At 42.6% G+C, this 23768-nt stretch overlaps 1 protein-coding gene across 2 annotated transcripts in view; it reads right to left on the reverse strand.

Annotated features, from left to right (window-relative positions):
* The window catches only part of CDH20 (cadherin 20), a 163256-nt gene that overhangs the window by 24926 nt on the left and 114562 nt on the right, over positions 1-23768 (reverse strand). For both annotated transcript variants that reach the window (XM_028737906.2, XM_028737905.2), the window contains exons 2-5: positions 20905-21281; positions 8722-9016; positions 6060-6179; positions 3164-3331 (exon numbers count right to left, since the gene is read on the reverse strand). In XM_028737906.2, the coding sequence (XP_028593739.2) occupies positions 3164-3331; positions 6060-6179; positions 8722-9016; positions 20905-21159 (838 nt within the window). In that variant the 5' untranslated portion in view covers positions 21160-21281. The remainder of the gene's footprint in view (positions 1-3163; positions 3332-6059; positions 6180-8721; positions 9017-20904; positions 21282-23768) is intronic.

Consider the following 23768-nt stretch of genomic DNA (forward strand, 5'->3'; position numbering starts at 1 on the left):
GTGGAAATCAAATCATATCAAATCATTTAAAATCAAAAGGCCTGAAAAATGCCTAACTGGCTGAATTCTTTATGCCCTAAATACATTACAAGACTTACAGAAATGAAATGAAGTAGCCACTGTGAATAAGTCTATGACAGCACCATCCTAACTATTTCTATTCAGTAGTGAATCCTATTTAATTCAATGGGGCTTACTTCCAAGTAAGCAGAGTTAGGATTGCAACCTTAAACTCTGAAGTTCCTTACGCTGGGCTGTGGAAGCACATGGTCAACTCCAGTGTAGAAATATCCAAACAAATTTAAATCCCCCTTGCTGAGTTTCAATAGCTTTCTTGACATATTGGGGGCATATTTAAATTGTTCGTATCAACCATCCATTCTTCCTGTGGCAAAGCTGATCTGAGAGCAAAACTTATGCACAACCAACAAATCTACAGAGTAAAAGGTTCCCCTTTGCTCCTTTGAATACACAGTAGCTTCGATTAATTCCTTCCTCTTGCAGCAGTATTTATTAACTCAAGAGTTGCACTTCAGACTAGCGCAGCAGGAGGAAATGGCAGTGTGTAATTCTTTGACTGAAAAGTAAAGTTGGTAGGGACATGAACAATGGAAGGCAACACCCGCCCCCCTCAAATGCAAGTGCTTAATTAATTGATGAGCAGTGTGATATTTTAAATTTTAAAATGAGAGGGAATTTAGAAAGTAGGCATGGAGCTTTCTAGGGTATCACAGGAGTGTTCATTTTGTTCACCATCACCAGTGAAACACGTCAAACATTTCACAAGATAAAAGATGGAAGTAGACTCCAGTCCTCAAGAGCTGATGACACAGTAAAAGCACAGACCTATGACAACAACTCAGAAGTAAGGCCCATGGAATTTAATGAGATTTACTCCCAGCTTTTAAGATGAAACATGATTCTTTGCTGTTGCTACAATGACTATTGTAGGTACCAAACCAGTCTGAAAGTTATCAATCCTGATGAGTAGGGATGGGGAACTCACAGCACTGCAGGTGCTGTTGGACTACAACTTCCAACTTCTCTGACCACTGGTCATATTAGTTGGGGATGAAAGTAGTTGGGAGTCTAACAACAGTGCCACAAGTTTCCCAACTCTGATACGGAGGGAAGTTTAGGTAGGAAGTGAAAGTCATTCTGTTGACTCGTACAAGACTCGTTCCAAGATCACCTTCATGAGAAATCTGCTGGAACAGAATCTGAGAGTCCAAATCTGTTGTTGTTGTTTATTAATTATAGCAATATACTTGCAGGTTGAAAGGTTTTATGAGAATCAGTGAATCTTCATAGGAATGTAGCCAGTATCTAGGGACACAGAGACATCTACCCAGTATTTAGGCTGTTGACTATTTCTTAAACCTCTGAAATGAAGTTGAGCCTCTGTAGCAGCTGTGAAAATTTGATGCCTCCTGCAATGGTTTGCAGCTACATGAGAAACTTAAGGTTATATTCTAATAACAGGTTTGCATCTTTTGGGCCACATTTTGTGCTGATATGGTTTTCCCAGTAGTGATGTATGGAAGTGAGAGCTGGACCATAAAGAAGGCTGATCGCCGAAGAATTGATGCTTTTGAATTATGGTGCTGGAGGAGACTCTTGAGAGTCCCATGGACTGCAAGAAGATCAAACCTCTCCATTCTTAAGGAAATCAGTCCTGAGTGCTCACTGAAAGGACAGATCCTGAAGCTGAGGCTCCAATACTTTGGCCACCTCATGAGAAAAGAAGACTCCCTGGAAAAGACCCTGATGTTGGGAAAGATTGAGGGCACAAGGAGAAGGGGACGACAGAGGACGAGATGGTTGGACAGTGTTCTCGAAGCTACCAGCATGAGTTTGACCAAACTGTGGGAGGCAGTGGAAGACAGGAGTGCCTGGTGTGATCTGGTCAATGGGGTCACGAAGAGTCGGACACGACTAAACGACTAAACAACAACAAAGCTAAAGAGCACAAAAACTATTTTTTGTTATCAGAAATTAATTTAGTTTGATAGCCTTCATTTAAACATGCAAAGAAATACACCCAAGAGACAAAAAAAGAAGAAGAAGAAAGACCATTTTTTTTAAAAAAGTTCAACACTTTTTTAGGAATCCTCAGCATCCCTTCTTTGCCTTTGAAGTCTTACGAAGGCTAGCAGCCACTAACGCTTCCTGGTATCCACTTAAAGCTTCATTCAGTACTAATACTGGAACTATCCATTCCTGATTTCTTCCCCACCGTTCGTCTTCCATTCTGCTCTCCTATACCTCCATCAAACCTCTCCTTCCCCTTCACCTTATCACACATGGGAAGCTGCCTACCCCTTTGCCTTCATGCCAACATTTCCTTTTGTTCCTCCTCCTGTTGTTCCATCATGGTCCCCTCAAGTCCATCCAGAACTCTGTTGCCAAAACCATTCAACTCTCTGATCGCTCTGAAAAGCTCCAGATGTTTATCCTTAATCTCCAGTACCCCTCGCAGGGTTCTCACTCCCTTATTGCCCTGGTGTAGTAGCCCTATATTACTCTGCCTGTATATATGCATGCTCCTCTACCCCCACAAACACCACCATCCTCTGCTGTGTGAAGATCTCCGGTTCCCTCAAATGACTGACCTGTCTCCCTTGCTGTTTCCTTTGCCCAGAACTGCCTCTCCAGATCTGCACTGTTTCCAAAGCCTTCCTCAGAACCCACCTTTTCTGTGAGGTCTATGTGAGCTCTTTAGTTCTTATCCCCTACGGCAACTAATCCTAAGTACTGATAAGTGCAGAATCTTGCCCTGTTTGCCCCTGCCTCCATTTTCTTCGTGTCTCTCTTCCACTTCACGTCAGATGTTAGACTGCAAGCTTCTTGGGGTGGCAATCTGTCTTCTTGATTCTTCAAACCATCATCATCGTTGTTGTTGTTGTTGTTGTTGTTGTTGTTGTTGTTGTTGTTGTTGTTGATAACTAGTAAAGCACATATTTACTGTGCAAATATTTTGTCGCATCTTTTTATTTGGGCAATGTGCCAGAGATCTGCATATTGTGATGGACACTTATTGTGTGGAAATCTGGATAGCGACAAAACAGCGCACCAGGGGAAGAATACCCTGGAATTAAGAAATGTCCAAGGAGAAGCTCCGCCCCCCACCCCCAAATGCTGAGGCATCGTGGCTGAGACTTACTCTGTGGAAATCTGGGTGGGTTGTCATTGACATCAGACAGGGAGATATTGACTGTCGTCGTCCCAGCTAATCCTCCCAGCTGCCCGCCCATATCTTTGGCCTGGATAATCACTTCATAATATTCTTTTGCTTCTCTATCCATGTTCATCAGCGCTGTCCTAATTAAGCCTATGAAAACGGCAGGGAAAAATAAAGACACACACAAAAAGGCATTTAATTGAATAATGCACACAAAGTAACAAATTTACTAACCCGAGTATTCAATGGGAAATGCTTCCTTTTCAAGACGAAAAACAAAGTTTACTGGGAGCCACCCAGAAAGGCATGCCTCTTTGCAGAATCAGAATGGACTATACTCTCAAGATACCAGGAACCAGATGCAACGCTGGTCCGCAGCCATGTCGGTGGAGTAATTTGTCATTCACGGAAGGAATTGCCATGAACAGATCACTCGGGAGTTAGTGAAAGAAGGGCTAGGGCCTAGTTCTTCCTTTTGCTTCATACAGAGATTACAGTAGGAAACAAGTACATCTTGTCTTCTTATATATTCTAAATTTGAGTAATTTGAATTAGCGAAAAGACACATTTTAGGTTGAGAGATAAGGGCATGCCTGTTTATTTTTTCAGGGCTATTTCAATTCTGCAACAGTGAATACAAAATAAAATGTTAAAAACAACCTTTCCTCCTAACATTGACAGCTAGCTGCTACTTCTGCCTTTCTTTCTTTTTTTAGTTATTTCAAATTTCCTTCAGTATTTTTTTTTTAAAAGGGCACCCTGTTGGTAATGAAAATTAATCAGTTATTCATTTGAAAGCCAATTGATTAATCAGTTAGAATCCTTTGAATGGTGTGAAGTTCAAATAATTACTCTTCTGTGGTCATGCTATCATTAGGCGCATATCTGATTTTGTGCTCTTGGTATTAGAATGCATATTTGCTGTTGCAAACAGGTTATAGCGGTGACTGAAGCTCTAATGTAATTAAACCAGTTGTGCATGGCATGCAAAACAATGGTTCAGAACTTCATTATGCTTCTTCAAGAGATGCCTGTGCTTTTGAATGTGGAACATGATGTGTAATTAAGCTAATTGCAATTAGGGATATGCATGCAATGCATGACAGTGAATCGGAGCTACACTGCAAAAGTTGCACACGGAAACAGAGGCAGGATTCACTACCCCATAGTTAACATCCAGGGTTGTTGCAGTTAGTTTCCCTTCCTGAGAGTTTTACTGAAATAGAACATGAGGTGGCAGCAAGGTTTCTCTGATAAACCCTGCCAAAAACGTCCGAGTTCAGTTGCTACCTTTGCTGAATGCTATTGCTCATGGTTGTAGAAGAATGGACCCCTAGGGGTAAACCTCTCTGGACTTTTAGGGTAGTATTTTATTATCTTGCTTTTTGTCTTTTCCTCAAAGGACCCTGGTGGAATAGTCGATCTCTTTATTTTTATTCTCAACTTAGCATCTGAATTCTTTCTCTCTGGATTTCAGATTCCCTTCTTTAAGAAACAAAGACTATAACAACAAAACAAAAGCACCGTCTTTAGCTTTTAGTGGACACAACACTTGTGGTAGTGACAAAACAACTATTATCATTCAAGGCACTGTAATCTTAACATGCTGGTAAATTTTTATAATCATATATAATGCAGTTCGTCTTGTCTACAGTAACTATCATATCTACAGTCTTTATAATTCCAGTCCTTTGATGCTTCAGCTTAACCTTTGCACTTCACTGCATTAAAAGCAGATGCATGTACTGGATTTTCATGCCCAGCCACAGAGTCCCCCATTCCAGCACGCCTAAGTGCTGAGTGATAAAATGAATGGACTCTGCTTAGTGGTCTGGCCAGGCTAAGTAGATGGCCATGCCCCGCCCCCTCCCAGGCCACTGCGGATTGGCTCATTTGAAAGATAGGTTTGGCGGGAACCCGTGAGCCTCTACAGCGGCCGAAGGGGTTGGGGAAACATTCTAAAATGGCGTTGTGGATCTGGGCGAGAGAGGAGATGCCGTGTCGGGCCACAACCGCTGCTCACTGGCAAGAAGGAAAATGGCCATCGCTTGCTGTTTGATTGTTAACACTTATTAAGTCCGTGAACAATCATTCATCCAAGGAATTTACAGGGTTTTGTTTATTGAGCTTCACATCAACACACAAGGTAGCTTAGCCTAAAGGACAGTGAATAATCACAGATCACCCTGGCAGCTGACCTGGATTTGAATCTGGCTTCTCCCTCCCAATACTCAACATTGTGGCTATATGGGGCATCCTCACACACTCATAAGAGTGAAAAGTTGCTATGCAGCTTCATTCGCATCTGGCTGACATCAGGTTCACATTAAGTTTTCCAGGCCCAGTTCTCAGTTTAACCCACAGTATGGTGCTGAAACTGTAGTTTTTGGTTTGGCTGGGGATCTTCACCTAGAGATTGATGAGGTCAATTTTTTATCATGTTCTTTCTATTTTACTTTTCTACAGACTTTGATAATATTGACCCTGAGGGACCACTAATACAGGTCACAAGATTGTTCTCTGAAGCCCATATACAACGGTTAACTTTGCTGATTTTCCCCAACATTCATTCAATTTTATCTATTTTGTGTATTTCTTCATTTTATTTCTGTCATTTCCCACACTTAGGATCCAATGCAATGTCCACCGAAGTTAATAGTTCTTTTCCTTTCCATCGCACCAGCCTACAATCGCTGCTGGACTCGACACATCATTTCTCATTCATGTTTTTAACACTTCTTGGTGCTTTATTGAGAAACAATGGGTTGCATAGTCTTTGATGACTTGCATTTTGAAGATGAAGCCTAAGGTGAATACTGAATGAAAGTTAATGGGAAATGTCACATTCTTGGCTGATTTTTCTCTTGAATGAAATTACCTGTTCTGGAGTCCACAGAGAAATATGGCTGTCCTTGGAGAATGCTGTAGACTACCCTGGCACTGTTCCCATAGGTAGGATCATCAGCATCTGTTGCTGTCACTTGGATAACGGAGGTGCCTGACAAAAACAGTGTAGAACCTTGTTAGATTTGTAGCTGTGGAGAGAGGACACAGATCTAACTATGTTCAGTGAATTATAAATGTCCTGCTCTACAGAGTATTTATTTAGGAGCCTATTGCCTTTCTAATGTTTGAGGAATTTACACACATAGCTCTTAGCACTAATGGGGGTTACAAGCACAAAACACCCACCAGACATCATTGGATCAGTAAATAATCTATAGGATAACAGCACTTGTTGGTGAACTGTTAAGACCCGCAGGGTGCTAAACTTATCACCTTCTTTCTATTCTATAAGTCCTTCAGCTTTAAAATAAAACTTTAAATCATACTCGGTACTCTGCTACTGAAAAAAAGGATTATATGATGCAGAAGAGAAGAACAATATCATAGGAAAAATGAGAAAGTCCCTTTAACAAACTGCGTTCCAGAAACATCAACGAAATATCTTATGAAATCTGAACAAAGAATCACGACTATTGTAGCAACCAAATTACATCTGGGCAATTAAATTGCATTTATCTAAGTAATGCCATTCCCAAAAGGTGAAAACGGATTGTATTTGCCAAAAAGCTTAATATTTGGGTGCAGAATTCTGAGAGTTGAAAATCTTAATTGGAGGTGCGGTTCTTTGTCTCATTGTTCTTGAAACCTGATGGCCCTGGTACAGGCTTCCTCAACCTCGGCCCTCCAGATGTTTTTGGTCTACAACTCCCACAATCCCTAGCTAGCAGGACCAGTGGTCAGGGATGATGGGAACTGTAGTCTCAAAACATCTGGAGGGCTGAGGTTGAGGAAGCCTGCCCTGGTAGTTTTTATGCATGAATACTAATATAACATCCATGCAATGCTACAAATACCATAGGGCATGATCTGGCCAATATTAAGCAGTTTTGAGTCTCACTAGTTAATGGCAGGGTTGGGCATGTTTTAATATGTTTCTTTTCAATTCAACAGGCCTTAAAAATACTTAGCTGTGGCTGTGTGAAGTGGGAGTGTGTATCACTAGTGTATTTCTTAGCATACTTCTCCCCACATTTATCTTTGCAGTCCTGGAGATTAGATATTGTTATATATACAAAACAAGAAACTTGTCTGGTGTATAATAGAGCTATCACACATTCACCATTCCAAAGAACTTGTAGGTTTATGTGGAGGGAAAAAAGCAAATGAAAAGATGGAAAAGAGAAATGACACATTGTAATAGAATTCAAGAGCAAATGCATATATGCTTGGACAAGGTTATTGGGAACAGAAGGATGGTGAGAAAAGTAAGAACCGTTAATGAGGATCTATTAAAATATATTTCAGATCTGGCTCTTTATATGATATGATATATTCAATGTGAACGATATTTGTGGCTAGGATTTGAATATTGTTTAATAAACTGCAAAGAGTCAGGAGGTTACATTTTGTGCTATACTTGCTCCTGCAAAAAGACCAACGGATTTCTTATCTCATAAACCTTTCCAAGTTTAAGGTGCTTTAAAACCACCTTTGCCTTTCTCTGATCTATGGGCAGTCAAAGTCCTTTTTAGCTCCAGGTGTAAAACTGGCCAGTGCTCATGACTGATCTAATTTACACAGGCTGATGATGGGCCCCTGGGGACCACAGCACAGCTTGGAAATCAATGAAGCACAAGGCTTGTTGCCACAGGTCTTCATGGCTCTGTGCTTATGGCTCTTTCTTTGCTCTTTGTAGTGGGCATATGAATGACAGGTAGCAATCAGCACACCTTGGTGTAGCAGCAGAGGACTCCCCTAGCACCGATTTTACAGCCACAGTCTACTGCAGGCCTGCACAACTTCTGAACTACACATGCATGGTGGCCCACTGATCTTCCTATTGCCATCTGTTGGGTACTGTAGGATAAATATCTGGCTGTAGTCCTGTTGCTATTAAGAAAGTGCAAAAGGGGCAACTGGATGAAACAAAATCAAAACCGGTAAACAGTAAACTAGGGAGGGAGGAATTGACCCTGGCACAAGATGCTGCGAGAACAAAGGGGCTCAAATGAAAATTTAATCCATGGGCCATTCAGAGCAGCCTGCTCAGGAAGCCACCAATATGTGGCTGTTGGGTTGTGTTCACCTTGGTAGGGTACAAGCCTCAACTACAGAATCTGCTGGCAAACAGAGCAATTGTGCCAGAGCTTCTACCTCTGGAGTGGTTTTCCACTTCAGCAATAAACAGTACAAAGAAGCAAACTGTGCAGCCAATGGGAGGGAAGTTTCACGAGAAGTTTAAGGGTCATACATTTCCTGGTTTCTTCCCTAGACAGCTAGGAAAAACAGAATATAGGCTGAGGGGAAAACTAGACAGATCAAAGAAGGTTCCCTGCCACCTAGGAATCACTATTTTATAACTATCCTATGCTCCACATAAGCTGAAATTAAAATCCAAACTGTAAACCCAGTTCCCGCCCTTCCTTTTGCAATCTTTCGGCTAGGGAGCTGGAATAAAGGCCAAATATTTCTTTAGCATACTTACTGGCTTGTTTTCTATATATTGAAAGCATGTTCTCAAAAGTCCCACTTACCTACTGGTGACATTTCTGGTACCGAAGCAACATATGGTCCATCCAGGAACTTGGGTTCATTGTCATTGATATCTTGGATTTTGATGATAAATTCAGATTCCGGCTCCATCGGCCTGCCAGTCAGTCTATCCAAGGCTTGAGCCCTCAGAGTATACTGGGATCTCTCTTCTCGGTCCAGCCTCTGAATGGCATGGATATCTCCAGTTGCGTCATCAATGGTGAACACAATGCCTGCTCCTTCTCCCGACAGTATGTATTTGATGGATCCATCTCCTCTGTCCATATCAGAATGCAACTGCAAAGAGTAACCATATGTAGTTGGAACTTAGCTCACAGTATATATGTGAAGAGCTATTTAATGCATTTGGTTGAGGACATTTTGATTTTGTGGTAGAGAAAGGCAAACAACTTCTGGTTATCATCCCTGCCACCAACCATCACCATCATCATTAGTGCGCCATATGTTTTAGTTGAACAAGCTGCTTCTTCCTGCCTTGGTTCTGTGGGACAAAGTAAACAGGTTGCAGTCTTGGAGTTTAGTTGAGGCAAAACTCACTAGGAAGAGTAAGCAGGTTTGACGAAGGTCTGTCATTCACTTCTATGGGGAAAATGAAGCACTGCACTTAGGAACAACTTTGTGGTTGGGGCAAAACATGCCCAATACCCTTGTCAGTGTTATGTGTGTCAAAGAGTGAGCTGGCAGTAAATCACACCGATCAAAGTTGGAGTTAACTCTTTATTAACAAAAACACAGTCTTCACAGACTTGGCTGAGTGTCAGGCTTAATGAACACAGCAGCCCATCCCTGGTAGGCTTTACCCTATGAATCAGTTGCTGAGACTGAAACTCCCCATCCCAGCACCGCCATTTAAGTCCCCTCCTCTCCATAACTTTTTCCAAGCAATTGGACTGCAACTGCATGAAGCCCTCTTCTGGTTCTGGGAGAAAGAGGATGGGAGCTTTCATAACAGGAGGGGGAGACATCTGTGACTCTCCACCAGCCTGACTAATCTCTTCCACTTGGCGTCCTTCCTCATCTCCTGCTTCAGCTTCTTCCTCTGATTCTAGACTTCTCTCTGCCACAAATAGAGGACAGTACTCTGCAAAGTAGGGCATATAGCCACTCTAAAAAGGACTGTGACTCTACATCCCACCCACCTCACTCCATTTCCCCATGCCACAAAACTTGAAAGGCCGTTAGCTAGTGAACTCTCATACTACACAACACATTTCTTTTTTAATGTCTAGGAAAGAAATAAGACCGTTAGTTGGCCTGCATTTTTCATACAAAAAGCAACTGCTTCTTTGCATATTTTATGATGGCCCCACACCCCAAATTAATATTTCATTATTAACCTAAGATTAAATTAAAGCAGGAAAGGAGCCTTATGGCAGTGAATTGATTTCATAGAGATTCATGGTGATTGCAGGAGGAAAAAAAGACACAGCTGAACTATTAGGAAATGAAAAAGTTGTAACACAGCTACTGTAAAAGAATAGGGCAAGGTAAGCAGCTTGGAACATCTGAATCATACACTCTAGCACAGCTGGTGCAGATGATAACGCACCCTAGAATATTAGAGGGAATTAGCGAATTAACACACTGCATGGCGGCTAATTAGTTCTGAGTAGGCATTGATAATTTGGGAAGCAACAGAACATAGACAAGCAAAATGCAGTATCAATTATCTTTTACAAAAGGCAAGAAGAATGATTCAATTAGTTACAAGTCTGCTAAACACCTTTGCCTTGTGAAATAATTGAAAAATACTGAGAGCAAAATCACCCGAGGCTTAATCAAATGGCTTATGGGACCGCAACTGGCAACAGTAAGAAAAAGCTTGGGAAGATTCCTTGCCTACCAAAACCTGCCTGCTTCTTTTGTTTAACCTCCTGTATGGGAACAGGAAGAAAACAGCCAGGAAACTAGTTGAGCAGGAAAGTCTCACACACCAATACTTACGGTGTGGACTCAGATGTAAATTCTACCAAGGTCTATGGGAGTTGTGTTTTTCAAAGATTGCAGCAGCTACGACAAAACGCCAATAACCACTTACAGCACTTCAGTGCTTCAATGCAACATTTGTCCTTCCTGGAGAAGATCTGGACAATGCGTAATGGAACTGTTAGAGTACTGAATTAGGATAAGAGAAACCCACGGTTCCAATGCCTGCTCAGCCATGTTGTTTTGCTGATTGACCTTGGGCCATTCACCGTCAGCCTAAGCTACTTCAGAAGGTGATTCTGAGGGTTAAATGAAGAGAGAGGAAAGCCAGGAAGGCCTTTTGAGGAAAATCACAATATAAAATGCAATTATTGTGGGTGGAGCATACCCCAGTGCCAGTGATTTGGGAAAACACACACCGTTGGCTACTCCTACATGGCCTTGTGTCTTCTGATGTAGTGGCTCAGAAAAGGTGTCAAGCACATCCGTATCCCAGCCTTTCTCGAAAGAGCTTGGAACAAAGGAGTTATTCAATTGTTTTTAATATCGCAACAAAGTAGATTAACCCACACTCTGTGAACCACATGCTCCAGTGGCTCCCATGTCATTAAGGCAGGGGCCCTGACAGTGAAATCAGGTGACCATTCAAGCATGATGATAGCTTAAGAACAGACATGAAGGCAGCCTCCTGCCACTCAGTGAGCCAACTGTTGCCATGCTAGGAAATGTCAGGAAGCCAGAGATACAGTAATGCTTATCATGCTGTTTGGCTGGAGGCTGCAAATGTCCGGCTCTCTGTGTTCTTAGAACGGTTGCGTTCAGTCAGGTTTTTAGCGACAGGTTCCGACATTATCTCATTGCTTTAGGAGAGTTGCCGGCTTCAGCACAGTTCCTTTCCACGATGCTTTGGTAGGCTTGAAGTCACCTAGGGGGAATTGATGACATAGCTGCTTCCTATGCCAGCATTGCCTCACCTCCTGGAAAGTGCAGTTTCCTTCTTAGTAGCACATAGCAGAGGAAGCTGTGAGATCTGAATATCAGTAAAACACATCACTTGGGAAGACAGGAGAACTAATGCTAGTGTATTGGAAGAAGCAAAGATCACCAGTGTTGAAGCAATGATTCTTCAACATCAACTTTGTTGGACTGGTCATGTTGTTCGGATGCCTGATTATCGTCTTCCAAAGGAACTACTCTATTCCGAACTTAAAAATGGTAAACGTAATGTTGGTGGTCAACAAAAGAGGTTCAAAGACTCTCTCAAGGCAAATCTTAAAAAATGTAGTATAAACACTGACAACTGGGAAATACTGACCTGTGAGCGCTCCAATTGGAGAACAGCCTTTACCAAATGTGTCATGGGTTTTGAAGATGCTCAAATAGGAGGAAAGGCAGAAATGTGCTAAGAGGAGGGCATGCTTAGCAAACCTTCACCATGATCAACTCCTGCCCAGAAACCTATGTCCCCACTGTGGAAGGAAGTGTGGATCCAGAATTGGCCTCCACCATCACTTACGGACTCACTTTTGAAAACCGTGTTTATGGAAGACACTCTTACTCAGCTACAAGTGATCACCAAAGAAGAAAAGAAGACTTGTGGTTCAGACAGTTCCACCTCCCAGTCTCAGCAGAAAAGCAAACACAGATTTGTGTGGCCTGTCTAAGAGAAATGACTAATCTGCAGCAGAAATTCCCCTTCCCAACCAGGATGTGGTTCCCTTCAACAAGGAGGAACTTGTTGGGAATTTTAATTTTGCCTGGTTAGCTGCTATGCTGAGTGGCTGTCCAGTTGTTCATAAATATATATTATAGCACACCTGATGAGGTTCTGCTGACCCCTGCTGCATCCAGGTCTTAGGGCAGGCCTATTGCAAGGTACCTTCACACTGTAAGTACTATTCCCCAAACCCATGGGATATTACAAGCTTGTTAGGCCTACTGCCAGTGTCCATTATTTTAGCTAGGATGCCCCTTAAAAACCTACTATGTATTGGAAAACAAATAAATGAACAACTCCACTATCTGAGTGGTATTATAGGATCCAGAATAGCTGTAATCTATAAATTAACATGTGCAAATTGAATGTAAATTCATTAGGAAATTGGTCTCTAGTGTCCACCAGTCTAATCAATCTTGATGGTGGACTTTTGAGCTGATATTAAGGCCTGGAAAGGTTCATTTGGGTTGCTAGTTTGTCTAGATGCTGGCACCAGTCCAATTTGTGTGTGCATATGTGTGGAAGTATGCTGGAAGTAAAGGCAGAATGGATGCTCGGTCTTTTGCATCACATCTAATAATAAGCTACCATATGACAGCTTTCTACGTATTCTTAGAAGAGCACACTGCCCAGAATACATGAAATATAGAAAAGGACGTGAGAGGTAAATCCATACCAGTTGTACATTATGGAAACACAGCATACCAAAGAGATGCTGAAAAACACACACCAAGCAATGTGAAAGAAAAGAATTTTGTATAGTCTTATTTCTATAGTGCTAGAATAGAATAGTGCTAAAAGTGTTGGATAATTTTCCTGATTCAAAAAACAATAATGGACTGCACCACGCCTCTTTTCTGATCAGCCTGTTCTGTGTCAGTGGGGCTTTAATGAATGCAAGAGGTGAATGCAAAGTTTCACCAAGCAGAAGGCCTGACCTTATGACTCAGTGAATCTTTGGGGAATGTTGTTCTTCCTAACCTGTCAACGTCCTGATTTTGGCCTACATAAAACCTGCTCCTGCTTTTATCGAATTCAGAAGATGTTGTGTAGGTCACAGTCTGAATCAGCAATACTGCAGCTGTGATTGAGGAAACATATTAGAAAACTCCATATATTTCTGTTTAGCTAAGGAATCTGTTCTAAGCTCATTGCCACTGCAATGAATGGATCAAGACGACTAAAATGTCAAAATAAGAAAGGAGCATTTTGCTCTCAGGGTTGCAGCGTAATATGAGGTCTGTGTTCCAAACAAGAAAGTTTGGTTGAGTTCAGGCAGAATGAGAGTAGGTGCTTAAAAAAACACCACCACCTTTGGCTTGCACCTTTCCTTACCGGATATGCTGCATATGAAAATCGAAGGAGGATTAGGAAGTTGCCTTATACTGTGTCAGATCATTGATCTGTGTTAACTCAACTAGCAACAGCATTCCAAGGTTTCAGACAGAGATGAAATATTAAACTAAGAATCTTCTGCGTACAGTATCTGTGCTTTACCATCAAGCTACTTCTCTTTCTACCACGCTTCATGTTTGCTGTTGTATGAATTTAATCTGCGAATGGAACCACTGAGCATTGTGTTTGGCCTTCAGTAAGTGCACAGCTTTGTTCATGGGGGAGAAAAGCAACGGATATATTCAGAACTATAAGTTCAGCCAAGCAGAACTGGCTCTAAAGTTCAAATCTTAATCATGAACATCTGGGCTACAGTATCAAGTAAAAAAGAGGAGCAGGTGCAAGGCACAGATGGAGATCTGTATTCCATTCCTAGATTTAGATTTGCCATCCTCTTCCATAACAGAATCGGTGGCAACTTTGGACCTGACAGCGAGGAAAATGGCTGTCCCCAAACCACATCCACCCCCATGTTTTTATGATGATGTCTTATGTTTATGTTAAGCACTCCTCTCTACCTTCTATGAAAATAGGGAGAGGTAAACATTGACTCCAATGATGTCACATCATGCATCTTTTGAACCAAGCATTACCAGCATGATGTGGGTTAGTGGTAGCAACTGTGAGTCAAAATGCCAAGTGGGAAGCAGTCTACATCCGAATACTAGATCCTAGGGCTAACAAAAGGGAAAGGCCACCATGTCTTGCTTAGGAGTGCTGTATCATTGCTGTTGGAGACAACAAAATAGTAGATTAGATGGGCTCAAGTCTCATTCATCAAGGCAATTATTATATTAAGGAATATTTTGATAAAATGAAACCAGCATATCCGGCGCTGTGGTGCAAAGATCCCTCCAGTGCCCCCCCCCTTTTCCAGAGTTGATGACCTTTTTTTAGGGAGGACAGTGCTGCTGGCGACGTGCCCAGCTTTGCGGGGCTGGAGGAGGCGGGCAGCAGCTGGAGCAGGGAAGAGGCAGAGGCTGGACGCGGTGACTCCCGGCTCAGCTGGCCGCTTCGTGCTGTGGTGGCCATGGCAGGTGGAGGCTCCAGGTGCGGTGCTGCTTTGGCGTGGCATGGCGGAGGCGGGTGAGGGCGGGGAGCTGATGCTGGGAGGCACTGCGTCCAGCCTCCGCCTCTTCCCTGGTGCCCTCCAGAATTTGGCGCCCTGCGCCACTAGGCTCTATGGGTAAGACGCCCCTGAATGAAACTCAAGGGAGAAATGCGCAAACTTTGTCTTTCTCTCTGTCTTTCTCACCTTCAGTTGTAACTATCAAGTGTGCTCCTGCGCCCTTGGAAGTGCCATAAACATGACTATGGGGATGGGAGAATGGCATTATTATTAACAGAGATGAGACAGGACTGGTTTTTTCCAAGTGCCTAAATACACTACCCTACATCCTGGTCCACTAAAACTACTGCAAAACATATTACAAAGGGTGCTGGAAATTACAGCCAGGGAGAGCTGTGCTCACAGTTGTTTATCTCCTCATTGCAAATTCATCCCATTTTGAACCAGCAAACTAAACTGCAGTAAATTAGCCGGCGGCATAGACGCAGGTTGTGAATCTGTGGTGCTATATAGCCACACAAGATACATTAGAATACAAACTGCCCTGTGTGTAGGATACAGTGCCTTGCAATTAGCGATGACTTTGCAGTTTGGAACTGGAGAGCTTGCAATGGTGAACTTGTGAATTTGTCCCTGTACTAATTAAGCTCAAACTTCAAGAAAGTTCAGGCTTGGCTCCTAATAAGCGCACGCTGTTGCCATAACTCTCTCACATCACAGCTATCTGTTCTCTTTGCCACAAATGTGGCAGGCATCACCTGAAGTGACCGGGAGAGCTTCATTACTTCCTGTCATCTGAAACTGAAATTGCAGCATCCTTGGGCCATGAATCCATGGTCCATTTTCCAGGGTCCTTCAGAATTTAGAAAGCGTACCAAGGCACCCTGGAACCTGCATGTCCTAGCAATTTTTCTTGGTACCATTTCCCCTCTTCTCATTTGCCCAAACTATTGTTTAATATGATTGACTGTGGAAACCCACGTGACTTCATGAGTATTTATGACAGTATCATGTCAGATTTAACTTCATGGTATTACTGACAAAATTTTATGTGTCACCACCACAGCCAGCATCATTGTGGGTAAATTGAGGCCAAAGGCTGAGAGGCAAAGGAGGTGGCGGCAATGAAGGACACTGAACAGCAGCACTGAAACAATAAGAAAGTGTTTTAGCAAAAAGTGGGTGTGCTTTTTGAGTATGATATATGATAAGCAGCTTTGTATCAACTGTATTTTAGAAGTATCGAAGCTTTTAGGGTTAAATTCTTTAGTGCTGAATGAAAATGCTGGCAAAATAAAAAATTGGATGAGCTTCTTTACCAGTATTAGCAAACACTCTTTATTTGCATGCACAGGTATTGCTACAAAATGGCAAGAAAAGCTATGTTTGCAAAAAATAAATTCATGCATGCTTATCTACAAAATTGCTTGTTAGAGCAATTCTGATTCCATAGTAGAGTCCATCTGTGAATTTTTTAAAAGTCAGTATGACACACCACACACACACACCCTAGAAAATACTTGAACTTTACATATATAGTAGTTTAGAAGGTTTAGATGCTGCATCTTAATAACTAAAGCAAATAGACACTGCTGATCTGCCCCAGAACAGAATTTAAAATCAATGAGACCACTTGGGAAGTAATCTGAGGAGAGCATACGATGCATTAAGAAATATGGTCAGATTTGCCTTCTTGTACTGAGAAACTTTAAAAGCACTGTATGTTCATTTTAACCAAGCCAGCCATTGACACTACTGAATGCATCCAGATAAATTAAGAGTTTTGCAAGTTCAGAGACAGCTCTGTCTCCTGCCACCTGAATTACTTTTAATTGGAGTCACTAAGGTTGGGACTTGGGATTGATGTGCAAGTATGAAGCCACTGTACTGAGTGAGGCCATCAGCTCATCTAATCCCGCCCGCCCCCCAGCCATGCAACCTGAAATCCTTGTAAGTGGAGGAGCCAAGATTGAAACTGGGGTCTTACGTAATGTCATTGAGCTACGGCAACTGCAATATATTATGCATGCAAAGCATATCACTGAGGAACTCTGGGAGTTCTCATAGGGTGCATAGAGTTCTCTCTCTCATGTACAAAGACACACAGTTCTCCGAGTGGAGAACAAGAAAAGCATTCTGGTATATCCTCACATAACTTCACTAAATATAATTTTTCTTTGGGGTGGCACCAGTAAAGGATGACTTCCAGTCTGAATGATTTTGCAGGCTCCAAAAAACCAATTCCACGTAGGCAAATCCCTCTTGGCTTTCCCTGACCCAAGCCCATGCTTAAAGTAGCTCTTTGTATCTCATCCCTTGCATACTGATAGTATATAAATAGAGAAACTATCATTTTAGTTCATATTCTGATCCCAGGATGTGCAGATAATAAGAGTGCAATGTTTATTAGATTATTGTTCAGGCAAACGTCAAGCAAGAATGGACAATGAACAATGTAGGTTCTAGGGGCATAGTTGTTATAAGAATAGAATGATAGGAAAAAGTAATTAAGCATGCCAGTGTTCTACGAGACAAGAATGGAAGCTGGTAGACTTTGATGTCAAGAAGGTACAAACTGAAGCTGTCTGGCAAAAAAAAACAACCCCAAATGCAACCCCCTTTGACCAAAACGTCTTCTAAGTAATATAGGAGACACAGCTAAGTGTGTTTTCTCCAGGTCTCAAACAAAGTTAAGGTGGAAAATTATTCTCAACTTTGCATGTAGCCAAGAAAAGCAATATTGTTAAGTAATATAACTGACTTTACTTTACTGTCATAAGAACGCAGACATTCATGAAAGACAAAGGCAGACTAGTGATTCAGGCTATTATATATTGTGTTTATTTTTCACTGCCTGCTAGCCATTTGAGAATTCCCCCCACTGCCTGCTTTTATATAATGTGCCACTGAAATTACATTTTGAGTGTGTTTATACTGCTGTTCTAAGTCGGAACTTAATCCACAACATCCAAACGCAAGCCAACTTGAATCAAAAGAGCCATCACAGATGGAAAACAAGAACAAAAAGGTAAAAGCTTGAGTTATAGGCATGAAGAAGTCATTCTAAGGAGACACTCACTGCCAAAAGCCCCTTTCAGGCATTATAAGCTTTCCTATCTGCAGACATTCATGCTGTACCTGTTAAAAAAGTCACTTAAATAATGCAGACTCCAGAGAGAAAAGCCCTGATAACACCAAGGAAAACTGAACAAAAACAATGTACAATTGAAAAAGAAATGAACAGAGAGCTTTTTACTTTCTTACATTAGGCCTTGAACATTCAACCAAAAATACAGGGGCAAAGTTCCCTCAGAACTACACAGCCAATCAGGATATTTACCTTGGTGAATATCATGTGGCCCTGCTTGGCTGCTAAGCCACACCTGCAATAGTCCTCCTCTTGGCTAGTTGACTTCAGCATTAACCAAATTAACCATTCAACCACAGAATGAGCCTCTCTTCTGCATCTCCAACAGTACCTGCCTACTGAATCCATGGGCAGGGGGCTATTCAGCAAGTGCAATGTGGGGTGGGACTCTTTGTGGGGGGGGGCACTCTCTTCTCCTGTTCTGCTCTGTGTGGAAGCTATTCATGTCTGCATGCTCTGTAACATCTAGGACAGGCACGTTCAGCTTCCAAGGGACTGCGATCTACTCCTGCTATAAATAAACTGGCAGTGATCTACCCGTTGGATTGACCACAGTTGTTGAGTTTTTTTGGGGGGAGGCTTCACCAAAGATGTTGAGCTTTTCTTGGGGGGAGGATGAGCCAAAGTTGGAGAGGAGGATCCCACAATTGACCATGATCGACCACAGACACATCACGATTGACCGGTTGGACGTAATAATATTATAATAATTTATTATTTATAGCCTGCCCATCTGGCTGGGTTTCTCCAGCCACTCTGGGTGGCTTCCAACCAAATATTAAAAACACAATTCAGCATTAACTGTATAATTACAGTAAAAACACAATACAGCATAACATCCCTGATCTAGGACAACTTGCCCAAATTGGGATCTCAATATATTATGAGTTTCCCTACTTCTGCTGTCCATGGTTGCCTGCCCCTGCTAAAAGACAGGGAAATGCAAACTGCAGTGACATGAGGACAGTGATGAGCTATCCCAAAATATGTTGTCTTCTGTTGCAACTGCACATTTAATATAACATGCCCACTTGTGCTGTTGCAACTTCTTTTTCCCTCCCTCCCTCCCTCCCTCCCTCCCTCCCTCCCTCCCTCTCCTAAAACAATCCCTTCTGTATCAATATAACCTGCCTATGTTCTGAACCCGGAGCTCTTCCTATAAAGACAGCCAGAGAGTTTGTAAGGGTGACATCAATTACACCAGATAATTGTTAGTGCTGATCTTTTGGAAAAAGGCAAATCATCGATAGCCTTTCAAAACAGACATTATTCACAGCTCAAGGTGACACCTGTCGGATGCTCTTAGGAACTGAAATAAATTAGGTGTCCACCGATACACTGCCTGAAGGAGAACAGCCTGGAAAACCTGTGTGGTGCCAGATCTCCTCTTCTTCTAAATTCCTCCTCAAAAACCACCTCTTGGGTGGAGACTTTGGCTTAGCCGCTTAGTCCTACCCCAGAGCCAAAGCTAAATGCATTTGTGCATACCCATCTTTTTACCCTCATCAGTTCCAGCAATCAAAATTTAGATTGGAAGATCCTCAGGAGAAGTGTGTGTGTGTGTGTGTCCTATTATATATTTGCCTAAGGCAGCAGTTTGGCACTGCAGACTACAGCGGCACCATCACAGCAGCAATGGAGGGCTGCAGTGGCAGGCGGCCCAGGCGAGCCACAGGGTAGCTCCTCAGCAAACATCCTGCTCTGCCACCCACTGCCATCGCCACTGCCCACCTCACCAACGACAGTGTTTCAGCCTCAGCAGAAGGGGGAATGTGGAGGGAGAGCTGCCTTGGCCTGTTGCAACTGTCTCACCTGGGCTGCCGGCTGCCACCCATCTCCACCTGATATGTAGCTCTAAAGGAAGTGGTGTGGGTGGGTTTATTTGGTTTTTGGCAAAATCTAATGGTAGCAGGTGGGAGACTTGGCAAGATCTACATGGATTTGGAGGCTGAGGAGGTCTAGGGGGCACTTGAAATGTTGGGGAAGGATTGGGGTGGTAGGTAGAGTTCACACTCCTTTGTACCCCTGGCATCAAAGGTGGAAAGGAAAAGCAGGGGGAGGGTCGCCAAAGATTGTAAGGGTCAGGGCAGGCTATGCAACCCTTCCCGTTTTCAATCTCCAATGGGAGTTGGGCACGGCACTGTGACAATGATGTGATGTGATTGACATGTGGTTTGTTCTGCCCACCTGTCAAAGTTGGCCCATTGGGTACGAAACAAAAATGTTCCCCATCCCTGGTCCAACGAGATAGTGGTGTGGGATTTGATGAGAGTTGGGTGGTCTGCTAGCAGGTAAGGCTGTAGGTAAGGCTGCTGAGCATCCTGTCTCCGTGACTTCCCACACTGCGGAATGGAAACATACACCACCATGTGATAGACAACAATCTCATGACTGAAAACACGGAGCAGGAATCTTAACAGGCATAGCCCTGTGTGTGTGTGTGTATCTGAAAGGAAGCAGGGATAATACCTGAAGGAGCATTATCACATTCAACATTTAGCCTGTACACTGAGATCTAACTCCGAGGGCCTTCTGGCAGCTCCCTTACTGCGAGAAGTGAAGGTACAGGGAACCAGGCACAGAGCCTCCTCGGTAGTGGCACCCACCCTGTGGAACACCCTCCCATCAGATGTCAAGGAGACGACACCTTTAGGAGACATTTGAAGGCAGCCCTGTATATGGAAACCTTTTAATGTGCAATGTTTTATTATGTTTTTATATATGTTGGAAACTTCCCAGAGTGGCTGGGGCAACCCAGTCAGATGCGCGGGGTGCAACTAGTGCTAATAATAGTGATGGTGATATAATAATAATAATAATAATAATAATAATAATAATAATAATAATAAATACTACATACACATTTTTGTTTAATATAGTGACACCTTGATCCTCCCCATGCCACTTACCTTTCCCACATACAAAGGATCCGTTCCAGTGTATTCTTCCAAAACGAAGAATTGGTTCCACACCCAGCTCCTCTTCATTCGCAGATGCAGAAGCAAGTTGTCCGAGAGGCTGCCTTCTTGGCCTTTGCTGGGTGGCCTGCTGCTCCCAGATAACACAGCCGTAACGAGGTTCATCATTAAGCAACAACTTAAAGATATACTGAGTCCGAGCCACTTCCTCGCTCTGTCCATTTTACACGAAGTTCGCGTTGCCATACCAGGGTTGTTTCCAAAAGTTGGAGCCGGGTCCTTTAAAGCATCCGACAGAAAGGCCTCTGAAACTCCCAAGCGCAGTCTTTCAGTGCTATGAAGCCAGCCACGTTAAGGACAGTAGTTTCCTGTGAAATAAGAAAACAAACACCAATCCTACTGTTCAAGTTTCCATCAAGGAGTTTTGAGAGCATAGTTTCTTTCTTTTTTAAAATAAAGGGTGGGGGTGGGGGTGGAGAAAGAAATATGTTTCATGCAGTATTTAATCCCTCTCATAAAACTGTGATAACAAGTTAATCCTCTTCCAAAAAAAGAAGGCTCTTTGCTTATAGCATGCATACTACACTCCCAAATGAAGGTAATGTTTGATTAGCTAGAAAGGAAGACTCTGGCGGTAAGCTAAGGTAGGTGTCAGATCTCACTATATAATTGATTGGCTTGAGCGAACAGAACATTTTTGAGAGAAATATTTATGACCAGACAGCACTGGCAGTATTTCGAAGGAGGATTCACTTCATAAAAGTTATAATAGATACCGATTTGACTCACTTTTTTCCCTCCCACCCAGCATCCTTCTGCAAAATTCTGCATGTCACCTCACATGTATATGCATGCACACAAATATTACAGACACGCTGCAATGCTTTGATTCAATTTTAGCAGCTGCAAATTATTTCTCACTTTATTCTTTTAGCACCCAACCTTCCTCTGCTTCAAGCCAGGCTTCACACTCTGCTGCCTGCTCTCTGAGGAGTTGGCCACCGCAGCTAATGTGACATTTCTAGAATTCTGAATAGCCAGTTAATCATTATATCTGTCACAAAAGGTCTCAGGATGCTGATAGCCACATGCTACCGTAGCATATGCCTCAGTGAGTCAAGCGAACAACTCCCCCCCCCCTCCTTCCACCTTGAGCCTGAAAGACTCATTTAGACCAAGGAATGTTGACCTCCATCAGAGGAGACTTTCTCATCAGTCAAAGATCTTTTGTTGTCATGAAGTTAGATTAGCTGGTGACCTCACTCAAGCCATGTTTTGTAGCAGTCTTTTCTTCCCCTGTTTTGCTATGTTTTGTAGCAGTCTTTTCTTCCCCTGTTTTGCTAAGTTTAATGAGGTGGCACTGCACTTCGCTACTCTTGTCAGCGCAGTTAGCAAACATCCTCTGTGTGTTTCAGATGTTCATTTTCGGGAGGGGTGGGCCCTTTGTGTCCTCTGAGGGCAAGTGAATTCTTTACAAAGCCTAATATTGATCATTTTTTTTAAAAAAAAAAGTCTTTAAAGTCTATTACGATTTCACTCTACTCTCCGTTGTGAAATTAGGTTGCTGTTTTGACAGACCGCTTAATGTTTTTATCTAGAGATGATGATTTTTTTTAGAATTAAAAAACCCCCCCGAACACCCCACATACGCAGCAGGAGATGCAGCCAGACTCATCAAACTCATAACAGAAGCAAGGGCTATTATGAAATGATTATGATGTGCAAAAAATATGTAAATATTAGTGGAAACTTATGAACATCCACAGATCTAAGCTGCTCCTCACAGCCTCTCTGTATCCATCTCCCTCACCTCCCAGTCACACAACTCTTCCTTTCAAAAACAGATTGGTATCTACAGCAGGAGCTAGGAATCTTGAGGGTGTACTCTATGCTAATGTGAAAGTAGTAGAGGGGGAATGTTTTGGTTGTGAGCCCCCAGAAGCACCTATCTGACTGGCTGTTGTTTAATGCAGGACTGGAAAGGTACGTAGGCTAGTTGGACAATAAAGTTGGTATATTTTCTCTCACACATCCCCGATCACACTCAAGTGCATATGCTCGTCACTCATCCTATTGTCCCTAGACATTATACTGCTTTTTACCACAGCATTCCATGTAGGGTTCTCTGACAGCTTCTATAAGCTATTAGGTGTCAGGAGAGAGACACACAGGGAGTCCAGATGTTGCCTTGTCTCCTCAAGTGACAGCCAAGTCCAATGTCTAGAGAGGAGTTGATTGCAAACAATATTGAGCATGGCTGAATTTGTTTTGTGAAGTAATTCTGGAACAACTAGCTTGCATTCCTGGATGCCACCTGGAATTCTCCTCCTCTCCTGCTTCATGGGTGATTGATGAAGATCTTACAATACAACATTCTGTCTGTGACTCAGGGTGAGAGTTCTGTACGGTGGCATGCGGCAGAATTTGTGTCCTGGATTTTGAGGGAGAAAGGTAGAAATGTCCAATCTACAGACTTTTTGAGTAAGCAAGGTATGTTGAGCCATGCGTGCATGAAGTTTCAGCTTTCTATCTGTTGTGAAAGCACCTTAAGAATTTTGATATTCCTGTCAGCGATGTGAGTCAGTGAGTTTCACAGATTCTCTTACTGACAGCACTATCAAAATTCTTAAGTATGATGATACTGATACAGCTATGGATATATAGGCTGCTGTATTTCATCTCCTGTGGAAATCTATGTCAAAACTTCCATCAGCTTTGATGGGCCCGGACTGTTCTCTTTGTGTTCCCAACAGACACTTGTTCAAAGGTTTGCAATCAACCCTTCTACTGATCCCCATGGCAAAATGATCTTTGAATATGAGTCACCAGAGGTTCTGCTTAAAGTCGTCTTGCAA

Source organism: Podarcis muralis, chromosome 8 (assembly GCF_964188315.1).
Source record: "Podarcis muralis chromosome 8, rPodMur119.hap1.1, whole genome shotgun sequence".
In the NCBI taxonomy this organism is placed as follows: domain Eukaryota; kingdom Metazoa; phylum Chordata; class Lepidosauria; order Squamata; family Lacertidae; genus Podarcis; species Podarcis muralis.